Source organism: Solenopsis invicta, chromosome 11, assembly GCF_016802725.1.
Source record: "Solenopsis invicta isolate M01_SB chromosome 11, UNIL_Sinv_3.0, whole genome shotgun sequence".
Taxonomy (NCBI): domain Eukaryota; kingdom Metazoa; phylum Arthropoda; class Insecta; order Hymenoptera; family Formicidae; genus Solenopsis; species Solenopsis invicta.
The window spans coordinates 11,976,771-11,995,275 of NC_052674.1; the positions used below are offsets into that span (position 1 = coordinate 11,976,771).

The window sequence follows — 18,505 nt, forward strand, 5'->3', positions numbered from 1 at the left end:
AAGCGAACAATTCTGTAAAATCTAATTTAACATTGCAATTAATTCGAGATACGTTTAATACTGCTGATTTATAATTAACAACATCAGATATATTTCAAATATTAAATATGTTATGATAGAATAATTAACGATAAACTGCTCTCAATTTTTAGTAATTTTCGAGTTTAATATTCAAGATCGTGCAAAGAGCATAAAGGATGGAGAGAAAGCACATTGCAGCAAGAACTATAAAGAACCCTGAAGTTTCACTTAAATATATCAATGTTTTTAAATTGATTTTAATTCAATTTAATTTACACATATGCAAATAAATTTATTTATATTTCATTTATACTTCATAAAAGTAATAATTTAAATTTAATTGATTTGTTAATTAAATGAAATAACTAATAATAGCTATAATTTTGATTCTTCAATCAATACAATTCAAACAATACAGGTAGAAACAAATTCTTTAAATTATAAAATTATAAAATTCTCTTTGTAAAGCTATTTATAAATTATAAATTTATATATGTTCTACATACTTACATTTTATAGAACTATTTGTTTTATACAGTTCAGTTGAATTTTTTTTAACGTACACGTTTATAAATAAGTATAATTTTAATTTATATTTTCTAAACCTCTTAAATCTTTTTAATACGAAATTTATCAAAGGGTTACAGGTAGGCTCTCATTCTTATCTTTACACTAGAGCTCTAAAAACTATTTGCACGGCCCTGTTAGTATTTTAGAATAAAGTGCACCTTTCGTTTTGATCTCGACAAAATTACGCGTAATTATCGTGTGAAAATTTGCGTCAGTAATATTATCTATGAAGTTACTTATTTATTTAGATCCGCAATTAAACTAAAGCAATTAAAGCGGCGTGTAGACGATCGGCAATTCTATAAAATTTAATATAACATCGCAATTAATCCGAAATAACTTCTCGTAATAATTTTAATTAAAAATGTATCATATATTTGAAATATTAAAAATATGGCATAATTGACAAAATAAGGTATAATTGACGATGAGATGCTCTCAATTTTTATTACTTTCCGAGATTAGCATTTTAACATAAAGTGAGCCTTTCGTTTCGACCTCGAAATTGCGCGTAATTATCGCGCGAAAATTTGCACTTACGTCAGTAATAAATTCTATAAAGTTACTTATTTATTTAGAACCGCAATTAAAGCAGCGATTAAAGTGTTCTGTAGACGCGATCGGCAATTTTGTAAAATCTAATATAACATTGCAATTAGTCCAAGATATCTTCTGTAATATACTTAAAATATATTGAATATTTTTAAAATATACTATTTCTTAAATATTAAAAATATGAAGAATATAATTACTGATAAACTCAATTATTATTAATTTCTAAGTTTAGCAAGATAAGCGCTTTTCGAATTGAAGAAAATTCTGCGTGATTATCGCCCAAAAATTTGCATTCTTGTCAGTAATATTTCATTTATTTATTTAGTTTTAGCCCTGATCAATGGCATGTAACCCTCGGCAATTTAGTAAACTTTAATACAACGTTGCATGTAATCTGAAATCTTTTGGCAATATTTTTAACTAGATATATTATATATAATATTAAAAATATAGAGGATTCAATTAATAATAAACAATTTTTATTATTTTTCGAAATTTATAAATATTGTAGCGTAAAATGCGCCTTTCGTTTCAACCTCAAGGGAATTAAAATGATTGCTGCGCAAAAATTTCCGCTTTTGCTAGTAATACCTTTTACGAAGTTATTTATTTAGTGATTTAAGTTGCTCATTTATCTAAAAAAGATAATCAGAATTGTGGTAAATAATTGATGCTGCATATATCATTACACATATGTATATATATACGTATGTATATTTCATGGCAAATAAAAACATAATTCTTGTATGTATATATTATATATATATATATATTTACATGAGAGCTGTCATATGCGCACGACAAAGATACGCATATATACGTGTATCGGTCGTATTAAAGTCACAGGCGAGGAACTGAGACTTGAAGAGTGGAAGACTCGGACTAACTTGTGCCCATCGAGTGCGCGTCTCTTTAGATTTAAATCAATTTGAAACACTCTTCGTTCGCATCCTTCGTATGAATCGTATCACAAACAAAATACAGAGAGCTCGTCAAAGTCACTGAAACGTGCCGTTCTCCCGTCTATATTTCGCCCTCGCACACTCGTACGCGGAGTCGTTCCTGCGGAATGACCTCGACGGTCCCTCAGGAATAATTGCTGCACGGTCGCTCTTCTCATATCGGTTATTCGAGAACTGGCATCGCAACGAACTCTTGGACGTGCTTTCCCGCTTTCTCTGCAATTGCATCGCGAAGATTGAGCAAAACCTCCCGGGAGGAGGAAAAAAGATGGAACACCCAGCATTTCAAATAACTAGGTTCTTATATTTTCGCCACTTACAATCTCTCCCTCCGCGTACGAGCTTTTAAATTAAAGACGACTCCGAGCAACGACAGTACACATACTCGTCTCATGGGCAGCATATATTTCCAAGAATCTTTGGCATTCGATTGCTCGCTTTCTCTCTCTCTCTCTCTTTCTCTCTCATGAAAATTGCATCCCCGCGAACAAAGGCGAATGAATTCGCTGGTTACTTTATTTCACTGTTTTTTATTCTTGTCAAACAAATTTCTTGCAGATAAACTATAAAGTAGTATCATACGCTTAAAAAAAATATTGTTTCTTTGAAAAGAAATCATTAAAAATCCTAGAAGTCGATCTTCAGAATTAATATATCTCTCGCAGTAATCTCAATCTACGTATAAAGCCGCAATATCAAATAATATAGTTTCTTTCATTACGTCTTGCAACAACCTTAAGAGCATTCTTCTTGACGAGTATAAAGAGACGAGCTCTTGAAGCTTGTTACAAATCCTAAAGAACACCCTGTATTTTTGGAATCATATAATGTTACAGTAACGTACAGTATATTTCTAAATATTTAAATCTCCTTACGCTGTTAAATTCTCGATTTATACTCATATTTTCTTAGATGCTTACAATCTTCGTTTTGCATAATATTGCGTGTACTTAACAGCCACATAAAAAATCTCGTAGCCTTTTCCCGATTATTAATACAAAGATCCGCATTTTAAAAAATTTAGTAAACAAAGGTATAAAAAGGTTGAGATGTTTCTTCTCTTATCGTAAACTTGCACTGAACCGTGTCATCGATCAGATCAACGCACGTGTTAAAGTTAATTACAATCCTTCGACTAATTTCACGAAGTCATTTCACTAGTGGACGGGCCCCGGCTGTGTCGTCACTTATTCTTCATGATCATCGTCCGCCTGGTCACTCGGCCGCAAAACATACCAAAGATGAAGATCAGTCCGATCATGGTGAAACCAACGATCAAGAAGTAACGCCGCGCGGGGGAACGATTCACCGTTGAGTATAATTCCTCGAACGTATTTGGCGCAATCAACTGTAATGCGATAAAAAAAAATGCAATTATTTCGAAACACGCAATGAGAAAACGTAATAAGTAAATATACGTAAGTGTATAATGATATTTTTTACTGACCTTGGCAGCATTTTTAAACATTTCCATTCTCGTAGTCAACATCTTGTAGCAATCAGGTTGCAAAGATTTGTTGCTATCTTGCAACGCATTTTGCAAGCACATTATATCTGAGATATAATTGTTATTAAAATTATTAATAATTACTATCATACATTACTATCATTTATATACACATATAAAAATCAATATAATTTAGTAGATATGAATTCAAAAAAGTTCTGTTTACTGTTGGTTGTAGTTAGAAAAAAACGCTTTCTTCAAATCGCTGAAGAAAACTAGATAAATTTTGATTTTTTAAAAATCGGTTTTTTTGTAAAAAAAAAGGCTATTTCTGCTATATAAATGACATGCTACTTAATTTTTAATGCCTTCCATTGCTTTAATATAATCCAGGAGTTGCCTTATTTTTTATTAAAATTTATATTTCATCTTATATTACATTACTTAAAGTTTAATAATTATTAATTATTAAACAGTAAAAATAAATGTAATCCAAACAATCAGTTTAAAAACTAATTTAAGTTAATATTTATGTTAATTATTTTCTGAAAAATTTTAAATATTAGCAATTATCAAGAAGCATACGTTTTATTTTATTTAAAAAATACATTAATTTTGTTTTCATTTATTTTTATGTACTTTGCTTTTCGTTTCATACTTAACATTATCATAAATAAAAACTTTAAATACAGAAACTAACTTAATTTAACTTTATATGGTCCATTCTGTAGTAATTTCTCATTAACACAAATTTTTAACTTTAATTCGCAATACTTCAGTTCGATGAACTCTTGAAGCATAGTTTTATAGTTTACTTTTTCCATATTTTGTTATAAATTTAATCATTTTAAATTCAAATCATTTCTTCAACCTGCCATTATCTTATGAACATGGTATTTAGACTATATATTTTTAATTTTTACAATACAAATTTAAAAATATTAATTAAAAAGTGATAAAACGAAAAATCGAGCTGTCTCACAGACAGGAGTATAGCGAATTATAGACTCAAAAATAAGTGTGGCGAGCTAGAGTTAAGAAATCATATTGTAAAATAGATAATTTTGATACTGGTAGGTTACCACCATAGTACAACACTTTTTGAATTTTTCCAATAAATTGTTATATTCTTGGGGAAAAAACCAAAAAAATCCATGAAAAAATAGAAAAAAAAACGGGTTTTTTGGAACCCTTAAAACTATATTTTTAGCTAAATTATTTCGTGATTTCTAGTTTGTAGTTATTAATAAAAAAAGTAATATATTACGTACGTCTTCCCGCGCCTTGAGGTACAGCACTGCAATATTTGCTAATATCAACGGCACAAGCTTTCTGCAACAATGGATCAACGTTTATATCAGCCTTCGTTTGCTCTATCAGATCTGCAACTTCCAAACGACATTCTTCCCTCATTTCTCGATTTCCGGCATTAAATTTGCTTTTAAGACACTCTTCGACGGCACCAGGTTCGCTTTCATCCGACCGACATATAGTTTCAATCTAATGAAAGCAAGAGAATTTTGTAAACTTAATTAAAATTAAATCCTAAAATAACTAAAATTTTACATAATAATTACATTCAAAATATTTAATATAAGTTATTCAATATAAATATTTCAAATTTCTTGGGATAAATTGTAAATTGTGATTCTATGATTTTTTACCTCGTGCGCACACATCGTTGCTAACAACGGATTTAAATGGTAATTTAATGCAGCTTCTCTGAGAATATTAGCCATTTGGTGCTCGCATTTAGTCGTCAGCTTCGATTCCCGAAATCTGATCTTTAAACATCTAATTACCTTTCCTTCGAGTTCTTTATCAGTGCGTTCGTGTATTAATACCTAAAATAATACGTATTCATGAATTAATTAATTATTAACAAGCTATCAAGCTTTTACATAAAGATTTTATTTTCTTCTCTTTACCTCTTTACAATGCTTATCAATGTCAGAGCCACACGCATTTTGCAACGCAGTATTGAACCTATAATCTGTATTCTGCTCAATCATTCTTCGAACAACAATGTTTTTGCACTTATCGTCAAAAGTGAGTTCATCTTTGTATCTCTTAAGGCAATCTAAAGTTTGTGATTTGCTCACATCGTGGCAGTATTGTTTGATCATGGCTCGACAGATGCTCAGCAAAGGAACATCACTGGAGCTATCTTGAAACTCCTGTTTCCTTACTTTGAACAGCTGTTTATGACACATGTCCGATAGTTTAGACTTGTGTGATGCCAGACATTCTAATACCTAAAACAACCTAAATTTCAGTAATGTGTTTCACAAACACAAACAAAATTTGCTTAAAGTAGTCGTTCAATTAAAGAGCAAGTAATTTAGAAAACAAAAAACAGATACTATTTGTTAATGAGTACCAAAAAATTAAAACATAATAATTGCATGCATGTTCTAAATCTTTTTTAATGTAAAATCCAATTAAAAATTTTTCTCCCAGTTACATGTACAATATAAATATAACAAAAAATAAATACTAAATCATTGTCATTACCTGTGAATTGCCTGGTTCCACATTAAAACAAAATTGTTTGATGTCTGCTGTACAGGTCGATTGTAAAATAGGATCAAAGTGAATGTTCTCTCGTTGCTGATAAAGTTGCGCTCGCAGTTGTTGTCTGCAATCTTTCATTACACGATGTTGAGAGTCCTTCATTATATCTTCCTGCACAATTGAACTTAAGCATTCTATCACATCGGCTTTCGTCTTCGATCTATATTATAAAGATAATATAATTTAGTTTTAAGTTCAAAAATGTGTAAATTTTGTGTATTAAGAAATTGAGTTACTTAGGACACCATCTCTTAACGTAAGGTCTGCATGCCTCCTTAAATTTGTATGTAAAATGATAGTTCTTTAAAGATATCAGTTGGAAATGTTCCACAGCTGCTTTACATTTGTAATCGGTACGTGCATCCAATTCGTTTTTATGCTCGATAAGACATTCCATCATGTCTCCTTCATCTTTTCCATATTTTAATACCTCCTAAAACACAATGACATCATTGACAAAATGATGAAGTAAATCGGATAATTCAAGGCGTACCTCGCAGTGACGTTCCATAATATGTTGACACGCGGAAGAAATTATGGGATTCAACTCAACACGCTCAGCCTGTTCCTCAGTAAAATTTCCAACTGCAAACTTGCATTTTTCTTTCAAACTGTAATTAACATAAATTCGATCAAGAAAAATAAGTAAAATTAGAAGTGATAAAAAAATTAAACAAAGATGAGAAAACCAATATCTGTGTTTTAAAACACAGTCTTTAACCAAAGCAGAATGTGTAATATTATAAATTAAATTAATAAATAATGTAATAAATATGCGATGCATAGTTTATATGAGCTGAAGATTGTAAAAAAATTCACACAAAAAGTATTATTAGCCACCAAGGTCTTCTGTAGACTGATATTAGCATATTTATGTGTCATCAAGAAATTTAATATCTTTGTATCTAACAGGAATTAATATCAGAGAATTAGTTTAAAACTATTTCTGAAAAAGCTTTAAAAAATACTCTGTTATTGATATCATGGAAGAACTCATAAAAAAAATAGTAATTACAAAATAATAAAAATTTATCAGCAAAATAGCATAAAACTTTTTTCAACATATAATTTTAAAAATACTCAGTACTTCTCTAAATTATCCTGCAAACATAGAATCTCTTCTCCTTTTGCAGTTTTGTCATAACAAAATGACGCCAGTTCATAAAAGCACACTTCTTCTATCTCGGGTTGCAAGTCGACATTCATAGCACGCTGTCTCATGACTCTTCTAATCTCTTCCAAGCAATCTGCTCTCAACTAAATAAAACATACAAAAAAAAATTAAGAACATTTCTGAGAAAAATAATAATAAAATGTTAACTTGAATTGTTACTGTCTGAAAACTAAATTATTAAATTACTCTAATTAAGAATTAATTATGCAATTAATTAAATTATAATAGGCTAATAAGAGTAACTGCAGTTTTTTATGTGAAGACAATAAAATTGTTATTATTCCTAAGCACTAACCCGCAATTACTCTTATTAGCCCAGAATAATTCAATTAATTGACAATTTTGAGAGTACTACACTTCAATAGTTTTTTTTTATAATTAATTATGCATTTAATAATTTTGATAATCTTACCGTCATATTTTTCTGATACACATGCCGATACAAGCACGGCAGTACTAAAGGTCCAGTCTCAGGATCCATTTGTTTGCCGTTACCAGCCCATGCATTTCTTGCATGACATAACCGCACGGCGTCGAACTTGCACGCTCTGTACAATTGTGGATCGAGTTTGAAATCTCTAGCGATAAAGTACTGTATTTGCACTAAAGCCGTCTCACAAGCCTCGGTCATTCTCTCCGTTCCTAATTGCTCCATTAAACAAGATATCACTCTGGCATCTCCGCCGTGCACCTAAATTAGATATTAAGGTACTAAATAAACATACATAAATATATACAGAGTGACAAATAAATTTTGATAAATTCACTATCTGTTAAGTATACTTGAAAAGCAAAGTATAAAAACTATAAAAAAAAATATATAGGTTTAAAATTTCATACACAGCCCACAATTTCTTATATGTAGTTTCCATTAAGAAACACGGTAGTGTCTCGGGTTATTTGTACTGGATTAAAATTTTTACATGTGTATGTAAAAATAAATCACTTACGTCTCTACAAGCTAAATTGACTACAGGTTGACATTGTTCTCTTAGAACTGGATCAATTCTCCAATCTTCGCCAGCATCAGCTTCTATAATTAACTCTTCCAACTAAAATTATATAATACACAACATTTTTAAAGAATATGAAATATTAATATAGTGTTCTTAGAAATGTTAGCACAATGTAAAAAATTTTATAAACAAATATATTATTATAATCTTGAAAAAGTTTAATTTTAATATTCTTAATTTCTTCTACCTAACCTATGGTTTTTTCTTAAATTTTTATCGATTATTTACCGCTCTTTGGCATTCAGGCGCAACTCTTGATTTCCTTTTCCTTGTTCTTGTATGCTCCATCAAACAGTGTATTGTAGCACCGCCGACTTCGAGACTATTGCAAAAAGTTGTAATATCATTAGCACATTTGTGCACAATCTCTGGTGATAGTCTGTAATCTTCCATCAGCAGTTTCCTGTGATCAAACATTTCCGCTTGACAATTTCCATCAATTTTGCTGCCGTTTTTCATGGCCGACTCCAGACAGAGCAAGATTTGTGCTAACTTGATTTCTTTGTCTTCAGACACGGATCGCCTGCAATGATTATTTCTAATATCCTCCTTACATGCTTTAACTAGACCCTTGCTGATTTTATAGTCAGAAGCTATAAGCTTTTCTCGCCTTGTTAACTGTTCCTGACATTGTGCAGTCATGGATCTGTGAATATAAAAACATTTTGATATAAAGAAAATTTGTATAGAATTAATAAATCTATTAAAATAATATTATAACATTTAGCTTCTCATAGGATAAAGTGGAATCAATTTCAAACTGTTAACATATATTTTAATTTTTTAAATACACAATATAAACTCTAATATATTTAAACTTTAATGTAAACAAAAAGTTTGCAATCTGAATTAACATATAAATAAAAAAAATTATTGTTGACATGATCACAGTTGTAATTTAACTTATTTCAGATAAGTGTTTAAAACTGTATCACAATAAATCACAATTTTGAACACAGCCTGATGCAATTTATATTTCTTGCAAATAAATGATTTTTTTAGCATTTATATTTTGTGAAAAAAAATTGATAAAAAGAAATATTATTATTAAACACTATTTGAAATTGTACAGTGTTCAGATTTATACCTAAACATTTCATGTAAAATCGTGTTCAAAAGTGTATTCTTGAATAAAAAAAAGCTTTCCATACAAATTTTATGCAATGAACAAACAAGTAAATGTTTGACATCATAAAATAAGAATTGGTGCAAAGTTGAACCTTGAAAATTTTAATTTGTTCCAAAGTATACTATGTTTGAAATTGTATCATATTATCATATATTTAAATCATTAACATCTAAGTATATACCTATCAGTTTTGAATTTCATTAAACATTTGTAGACTTGACCACTGCCTGGTCGAATGTTAGGACAGAACTTAATGTGATCGTGAGTACATGCCATGTAGAGCTGACGATCCAATTTAATATTTTCAGCTTGAATTTCAGATACATAAAGAATATGCCTCCTACACTCATGCTGCAGCTGCTCAATATGTTCTTGCAGGCAGGCTAATATCTGACCTTGCGATATATCTCTGTATGGCTGTAAACTGTCACATTTGAACTGTTTAATATCTTTTGCACAATCTGTCTTGAAGGGAGTCAAAATTCTGAAGTCACTGAAAGCAATCGATTCTAATCTCTGAATGTAAGTGATGCAGTCGGAATCTCTGACCATCTCTCGCTTATCGATCAAGCAAGACAAATAAGCCCCATGGATTTTATCTGTCGGATTGGAGCAATGTAGACTATCTAATTGTGCACCGCATGCTTTTCTGGCTAGCCTCTCTATGTTTTGATTATTTGTAATGTTCTGGATGTAAGACCAAATTGCCTCCTGACACTTCTGATTGATCCCAGATATTTCGGTAGGCTGCAAAGTTTGTAACGACAATTATTAGATCTCTGATACTCGCCTCTGCTCTTTTGAGCAACAATACACACCTTGAAAGTCTGAATACATTCGAGCAGCATAAGCTCGTCGTTGTTCCCATCTATATCACCGCAAAGGCGATTCAATTTATCGCGGCACTGTCCGTTGATGATCTTCGGTGAACCATCGTCTTCAGATTCTCTCTTATGTTCAGATATAGCTCTCTGAATTCTTTTGGTTCGAACAGAACTGTCGGAGAAGAGCCAACCGATTTTGGAGGGCTCGTCGGCCTGCTGCGCGAACACATCTCCGAAATACGTTGACACTGTGCAATGCAACACCGACAGGATGAATATCGCTGATAGTACTTGCCTTGTGTGTTCCATTCTCGACACTCAAGCCTCACTCTTTAGCGAATCATCATTACAAATCCTGTAAAGAATACTTCATTGAACGCAGTTCATTCAGAATTAGTTTAATGTCACTTAATCATAGAGATTTCCTTAACATCAGAGAGAGATAAATCAGAATATTGTTTAACTAAAAAGGAAGTTAACAAAAGAGAAGAGCACGACCTTGTAGATCTCTTTACGCCACGGCCGACTTTTTTGTTATTTCTTCTTCTTTTTTGTGCTTGTTGATCATCTATCGTATTACGTGAACGTCATGTACGCGCAAGTATTAGTATCGGTAATTGTCAGCGAGAAAATATGATTGGTGTGGAGATTGCGGAGTAATACAGCACATAGAGCAGCACAGAACGAGGTGGAGCGAGGCCACCGGACGTATATTTTTACAACGTCATCTTTCAGGACATAGAGTATACTATTCACAGTATATACATTATCGATAGTGAAGGGTATGCTAAAGCCTTTTTTATCGACTGAACGTTAATTTTCGTGTACGCCGTTTCTTCTAATTGCATTTACAGATTTAAAAATTCTTCTCTACAATTAAAGTATAATAGACAGTAATGTACAAAGTGATTCTTATAGCGATTTCAGCTGGGGCGCACCGGTGTGCCACCTTACCGGTGGCATACAAACTGGCTCCGACTATTTTCTCGGGTCCACTTTGGCCGGTATTCATAGTCGATTCTTATATTTAAGATCATCTTAAGTATCACCTTAAGATGCTATCAACCAATCAGAGAGCCGTATTAGCATCTTAAGACGTTACTTAAAACGATCTTGATATAAGAATCGACTATGAATACCGGCCTTTGTGTATGTACACCCAATATGCACTTATGAGGTGTATTGAGCCCAGACGAACACGCGGCACCATTGAGGGACTGCATTAAGGGCCACTTGCACCAACGCCGATTAACTTAATCGCTGATTAGTCTATCGGAATTGACCAATCGTATTTGTCGTTAAGTAAAAACGACAAATGCGATTGGTCAATTCCGATCATATATGTAATACTCCTATATTGCTAGAAGAGTGTTGACCGTCAGCCCAAACATTACGGTGCAGACGTATAATAGCCTCTCTCTCGCGAACGGCCCAGCTGATTTGTGCGCATGCGGTTACATTTTTTAAAACACCATTAGGCGCGATTTTCACATAACCTGTTTTCGTGATTTGTGCGTGTGTGCGACGGTAAACAACGCATATTATAAGCGTCCCAAGTGAGACAAACCAAAGAAAAAATTTACAATGGTGCGAATTTGTTTTTTGTGTCAGAAAAAGGCAGCAAAGGATGGAAATTTTGCAATGCACAAGTAAATATCTTACATGTAAAATGTGTATTTATAAAACGTTATACTTATTTTCTCTAATTCAACTTATTTGCATAGCATTATTACACTAGATTTACTGTAACACATGATTGGATTATCAAGCAGTTAACAGCATGATGGAATAAATAATAATTATTTGTAGATTTCCAAAAGAGGTGAGCATTCGGGCACAGTGGTTACATGCCTGCAAATTATCTGACAAGGACAATGTGATACATGTACACATTTGCTCCGATCACTTTGTACCAAGTGATTATAAAAATAGCATAGGACTGTGTAGCAGAAAGTGGTTATTGAAACCAGGAGCAGTGCCTTCAGTTAATGTGCCAAATCCTCCAGCTGCCGAATTGCAGTTCCAGTCAACATCTGAGATTATAATGGACGAGACACGTAAGATTGAAAACATACAAATTTTTTTTATTGAGGGTAGTAAATACTGACAACAGAATTGTTACAGCTATGGTTCAACATTATTCATATTGTTTTATAGGATTAGTGCCTTCTATTGATGTTCCAAATCCTTCAGCTGCCGAACTGCAGTTCCAGTTAACATCTGATTATACAATGAGTATTGTTACAGCTATGGTTCAACATTATTTATATTGTTTTATAGAATCAGTGCCTTCTATTGATGTTCCTCCAGATTTCACATCAGTTTCAAATGTAGGAGAACTGGAATTTTCAACATCCAAGAATGTGATGGATGAGACACGTAAATTTAAAACTAAACTATTTTTCTTGAGGGTACTAAATACTGAAAGGAGTTGTTATAGCTTTAGTTGAACGTAATCCATGTTGATTTATTAATAACAGTAATAATGACTTGCTTGAACTATTAAAAACGCTTTTATCTAAAAAGATTACATTTTCCTATTCCATATCTTATTCTCGAGATATTTTAGAATGTCCATTAAAATGAAAAACCCTACACCTATAATTTCAATCATTCTCTTCAAATATTATTATTCGTTAATTAACATTTATCCGTTAGAAGTTGCAAATAAGCATTCGGTCGCGACCGGGTAATGTTTTTTCTGTTTCGCGTCCTTTCCGTCTCATTTCCTAATCCTTGTCTCTCGCTCACACTCACTCAATAGACGCGCCTGCGCATAATGAGGCTTGACCGTCCATGCCCATATTTGGAATTCGTGCATCTCTTTTTTACGGGGCTCGTCCCGCTCATTGTGAAGATACGGAACTAGCAATATAGGAGTATTACATATATGATTCCGATAGACTAATCAGCGATTAAGTTAATCGGCGTTGATGCAAGTGGCCCTAAAGCTGCGAATTCATGCAGCGATAAATCGCTGGCGACTTGGAAGAAGTGGGGGAAAAGTAACGCCAGCCTCAAGTATCTGTCGCTTTTCTCCTAGTACATATTCATGTGGCGACAAATCGCTAGCGACTAAAAGTACAATAAATATAAAAAAAAGTATTAAAAAAGTATAAAATAAAATAAGTATTATTTTTATTAAAAATAATACTTATTAATCTGTAATTATTAACTAATAATTTACTGAGTTGATTGCAAAAGGCGCAATAGGCGTTTAGTGTCAATAGGCGCAATCAACTCAGTAAATTATTAGTTAATAATTACAGAGTAATAAGTATTATTTTTAATAGAAATTGAAGAGTGAAGAAAAATAAAAGTGACAATACGTTCAAATAAGGTGTATTCTGCTGAATGCGCAAATATTTTGGGAACAGCAGTAGCAAGAGCAATTAAAAAGAGACGAATAGTGATTACAACTGCTATAATGTTGGAATTGCAAAAAACACAAGAGAAACGGCATTACAAAAAGAAACAGTATTGGGTAGCTCCATACTTAAAAGACCGTCAGGATCATAGCTTTTTTCACGTATCCGTTCCTAAACTGGTATTTGAAGATTCCATACTGCTCACGATTGTGTCAACTTGTCGCTGAAGTTCAACCAAGTTGAACTTCTGACGATTTGTCGACGGATTCCAACGGATTCGGCACAAGTATGTGTAGAAGGGGAAAATCGAGGTAGAAGGGGAAAGTCGCCAGCGATTTATCGCTGCATGAATTCGCACCTTAAGCCTGCCGCAGACGATACGTTTTTTCTTACTGGATTTCTAACTGGATTTTCTTACTTGCTACCGTACGTACGGGCAATGGTACTGGCAGTGCTTTACACGGTGCGAGTTTTCGTAGGGGAAAGTAGGTAAATTGCACGCACCTAAGGGAAATTTATCGCAGTGAAGTGATTTTTAAAGTTGAAATTGATACGAGTACAGAAATAGAAACTTTAAACATTTTTTTATCATTATGTATTGTCATATTGAACAATTTTTTATTTGGTAATGCTATATTCAGCAAAAAGAAGCAAGTGGTTAAACGAAAAAATTTCTCGGGCCTTGGGTAATTGTACGTGCGGTTGGATAAATGGACGCGGAGGAAAAATGAGGCTATAACCCATTCTTTTAACTACACTACACTGCACTACACTGTACTAGTACATGGTGGAAGGGATAGCATGGTGTGCTCAATTTGCAGCCTTCTTTCTCTAAAATCTGCGCTCTCTGTCGTTTTTCTGCCTCTTATTCCAGAGGGCTGCCAACTGTGAAAAGTTGAAGTATTTCACTTTCTAAAGTCTGTACACCTGATATAACTGTCTTTGTCGGACGTTTTATATTTTCACTCTGTCTCTTTTCTTGTAGATAGTTACCGCTGTAAATAAATGTTATTAAATACAACACGACACGAAAGACTAACTGCGCTCATTGTAAAAAATTAATAAAAATTAAACAGTTTGTGTAAAATATAAAGATTAATAGTATTTAATAATAAAATAATATTTGAAATAACATTACAAATATAAATATCGTAATAAATTTTACGATAATTTTAATAATAAAAAATAAAGTTCTTAAAAATTTTAAAAACAACCATTGATATACAAGAATTTTTTCCAAAACAAGAAATAAATAGAATTATTAAGTCCACAAATTGTTACAGAATATCAATTTTTTGTAAATAAGAAATTATTGAAAATTGAAGATATTGTTTCATTAAGAATAAAAAGAAAAAAATAGTTGAGATAGTTAAATTAAATAAAATAAAATAATATTCATCGATTTTATGCTTGAGGTATATGTTGCTGTTTTCGAATGAACTGACTAAGACAATCTCTACCGACAAAATGTGTAGAAATAAGTCATTATTTTTTATGCAGGTTTCATGATAAATATAATAATTTATTATACACAATTCTTATATTATACAGTTTTTAGATACACATAATTATTTATTATTTTATACATTTCAAAGTTAAAAAGCTAAGAGCTAAAAGTTCTATTTGATTTTTTTCATTTTTTTCTTGTTTTTGGTGGCGTTCGACACATTGCATATGTTTCCTCCAGCCTTCAATTACTGTAATAATGAAACAAAACATTATTGTTTATTGTATATACCAAGAATTTCATGGCACATTAAGATAGCAAATTACTATCATCAGTAATCGTTCAATGTTGTTCTTACCTTCTAAATCGACCCTGGTGATTCTACATCTATCATACATTCCTGTATATTCGATGGATCATCAGGGCTGACGAGTAACTCGGAAGACTGCATGTACATTTTCGTGACGGGAAGCGGAAAATCGTCGGCTATGACTTTGAAGTCCATATTACTTTCATTGTCACTAAAATAGAAAACATAAATGTTACTTTGATAATGTTATGCAAAAAAAGGAATGTATTTTTCAGTAATTAATACATCAATTATTATTTATTCATGTTTACCTATTTTCCGTTTTTGGTAACAATAATGTTGGAACTGCACTCGGCAAAAGCGACCGTCTTCGAATGTCCATAGGAGGTCAAATCTTCTTACTTCTCACAAACAAATCTTCTGTGAAGTGTGCTAAGCGTATATTTGCTGAAAATTCAAATGACAGAATAATAGTTAAGTTAACTAACAATTAATAAGTTAACAATTGTCCTAGTTTACATCAAGCACTTGATGTGTGCTATGTAACTTCCTATTAAATTATTTTAATTTCGACAATATGTATAAATGTATACATGATATGTACATTTAAATTATCTTGAAACATATTGCATCAGTTTAATGTACTATTCTTTAAAATTATTGCAAAAGTTAAGATAATTAAATAGAAAGTTGTTGGTTAGTATGTATATCAAGTAATTGGTGTTAGGTTAGGTTGCTCTATTAAGATACGAATATTTACAATATTTTCTATTGGAACAGTATTGGAATGTTGTGTGTGTGCCTGTGTGTGTGTAATACAAATTGTAATGGAAATAATGTCATTACAAAAAATTGGCTAATAATATTTAATAAGACTTACCATTCTTAATATTTTTCGGCATAAAGCTCTCTCCGATTCTCTGAACTCAGCCTTCACGCATTACGGCATTTTCCGGAAATCGGAAAAAGCTTACTTGCGCCGGCAAGCACGTTTCGTTGCAATTTTTACACGATTTCACTACACAACGTACCATTTTCACTTTATTTTACAATAAAGTTTAAAAAATAACCTAAAAATACGTGTTGTTACTATGGACGCTATGAAGCAAAGGCGCTGAAATTGGAGCAATGACGCTGGCGACGCTGGTATGACAGAAAAAGACGCAATGCACGCATTCGTACATGTGACAAAGATGCGACCATCTAGGTTCAGCAACTTTCCGACATTAAATATTTCATTTTTTCACAGTTGGCAGCCTTCAGGAATAAGAGACACTTTGCCGTGAAAAGGGGCGTGGTTTAGCCAAATTGAGCACACCATGTTATACTTCCACCATGCCCGTGGATACAACCGGTACAACCATGGTGGAAGTAACATGGTGTGTGCAGTTTGCAAGCATCTCTCTCTAATTCTTTGCCCTCTCGCTTGTTTTCTGACCGTTCAGACCCCAGGTGTACCAATCTTATTTAACTCCACAAAGTTGTTACAACTGAATGTAGTTGTCTTCGTTGCACGCACATCATGTTGTATTCTCTCGGTCTTTTTTTATCGCATACGTGAATATCGTACGAGAGCCTTGAACAGAAGGAAGAGTGTGATTTGCATGTAAGTAATATTGTTTAATATTTTACAATAATTGAAGAAGTTTGTTCATATATTAACATAAATTAAACTGGAAAGGCTTCAAATAAAATTACATAAAATGCAATAAAATGACTCTTTGAAGGTCTCTTTCAATATATAAAAAGAAAAAACAAATACAAAAATTTAATTTTAAAGAATTCTCAGTTAATTATCTCCCAAATTAGTTCGATCCGCCATAAGGCCGCGAACTGCACTATATATAGTGCTTTTCCTAGGTCGCTCCGTTTGAAAAGTCGCGATTTTTTTACTCAATCCGCATAAAATGCCGCGAGTAATGTATAAAATTCTTAAGATCGTTCCGCTTGAAAAGCCGCGATCGTTTTACTCGATCTGCACAAAATGCCGCGAGTAAATGTAAAATTGATATTTTACAAACTTTGATTAATTTTTGTGGAAGTTTGACTTGTATAGGTTGCTCATCTACCACGAAAGTCGATGCAGTCTTGTTGAGATAATAACACTCTAAAGGAAGCAGGATCAGTCTTTCTTTAAAAATTTTCGCAAATCGTTGACTAAGTCACCAAAAGTTGGTCTATGTTTATTTTTTGTTGCAAAAATTATGTTTTTGTTGCGGAAATAATTTTTTCATTTTTTTATTTTTTCTCCTTTCATCATTTTTTAAGTATTGCTTCTTATTTATTTTACAATGCACCGACGCACCATCTTCACTAAATTTCACATAAAATCTCTCGAATTACGTACGTCTTTCGAAATCACGCGTACTACAAACGGTACAAACTGCAATTCTTTCAGAGAAAAGGACACAACGAACATATAGCAGAGTGGGACAAAGATGCAATCATAACAGTTGTAGTAACCTGATATTATCAAACATTTAATTTTTCGAAGTTGGTACACCTGGGGTCTGAGCGGTATCCGAAGCGAAAAAGGGGCGTGGTTTGCGGATTTTGCACACACCATGTAATACTTCCACCATGGGTACAACATGATGTAAAAAACAAGGTGAAACAACGCGCATCGTCGGCGGCTCGATGCGCGGTAAGAGGCGTGGCTCAATGTGATGCGCCAATAAAATTTGGGTCCAAATATATCCGCGCAATTTAAATACGAACAATCATATGTAGTCACACGTACTTAAAATGTAGAAGTTGTTAAAAAAAATATATATATAAATGTAAAAATACTTGAAATTTATTATCTTTAACACAAATCACTGTTGCAATAAACACTGTTGTTATAAACATGAAATATAACAATTTAGCCCTACACATAAGCTCATTCTTATAACTTTCCAAATTTCTTCTAATCCAAGTTTAAAAAATTTGAAATCACAATTTTCATTAATGTACAAAGTCTCAACCTTACCTTCACGTTCTTCTTTTTTTAAGTAGCTTTGAATTTCTTCGATTCACCAATTATCTCAGATTCACGTATAAATACAAGTATACATACGTCCCAGTACCGCAGCCGTAGCCATATTGAATCTCAAAATTTGGACCCAG

General features: G+C 32.4%; 2 protein-coding genes across 3 annotated transcripts; one reads left to right on the forward strand and one right to left on the reverse strand.

The window, feature by feature from the left end:
• Positions 1 to 1,884: 1,884 nt before the first annotated feature.
• LOC105200590 (Golgi apparatus protein 1) lies at positions 1,885 to 10,928 on the reverse strand. Its single transcript, XM_011168225.3, has 15 exons — positions 10,771 to 10,928; positions 10,267 to 10,627; positions 9,630 to 10,195; positions 8,548 to 8,965; positions 8,254 to 8,355; positions 7,716 to 7,994; positions 7,217 to 7,386; positions 6,623 to 6,740; positions 6,366 to 6,562; positions 6,070 to 6,289; positions 5,484 to 5,810; positions 5,220 to 5,399; positions 4,827 to 5,055; positions 3,556 to 3,662; positions 1,885 to 3,456 (listed from the first exon to the last, which is right to left on the reverse strand). Exons 2-15 carry the CDS (start codon positions 10,579 to 10,581, stop codon positions 3,292 to 3,294), a joined length of 3,393 nt encoding a protein of 1,130 aa, XP_011166527.1. The 5' UTR covers positions 10,582 to 10,627; positions 10,771 to 10,928; the 3' UTR covers positions 1,885 to 3,291.
• Positions 10,929 to 11,112: 184 nt separating this feature from the next.
• On the forward strand, positions 11,113 to 12,997 carry LOC120358915. Of its 2 annotated transcripts, XM_039454747.1 has the most exons (3): positions 11,591 to 11,921; positions 12,082 to 12,329; positions 12,553 to 12,997. In XM_039454747.1, the coding sequence occupies exons 1-3, from the start codon at positions 11,857 to 11,859 to the stop codon at positions 12,720 to 12,722; spliced, it is 483 nt and encodes a 160-aa protein (XP_039310681.1). In that variant the 5' UTR covers positions 11,591 to 11,856; the 3' UTR covers positions 12,723 to 12,997. The 2 variants fall into 2 exon arrangements, 1 of the variants encoding a protein (XP_039310681.1); XR_005575799.1 differs by lacking the exon at positions 12,553 to 12,997 and adding an exon at positions 12,430 to 12,545 and having other exon boundaries at positions 11,113 to 12,329.
• Positions 12,998 to 18,505: the final 5,508 nt, after the last annotated feature.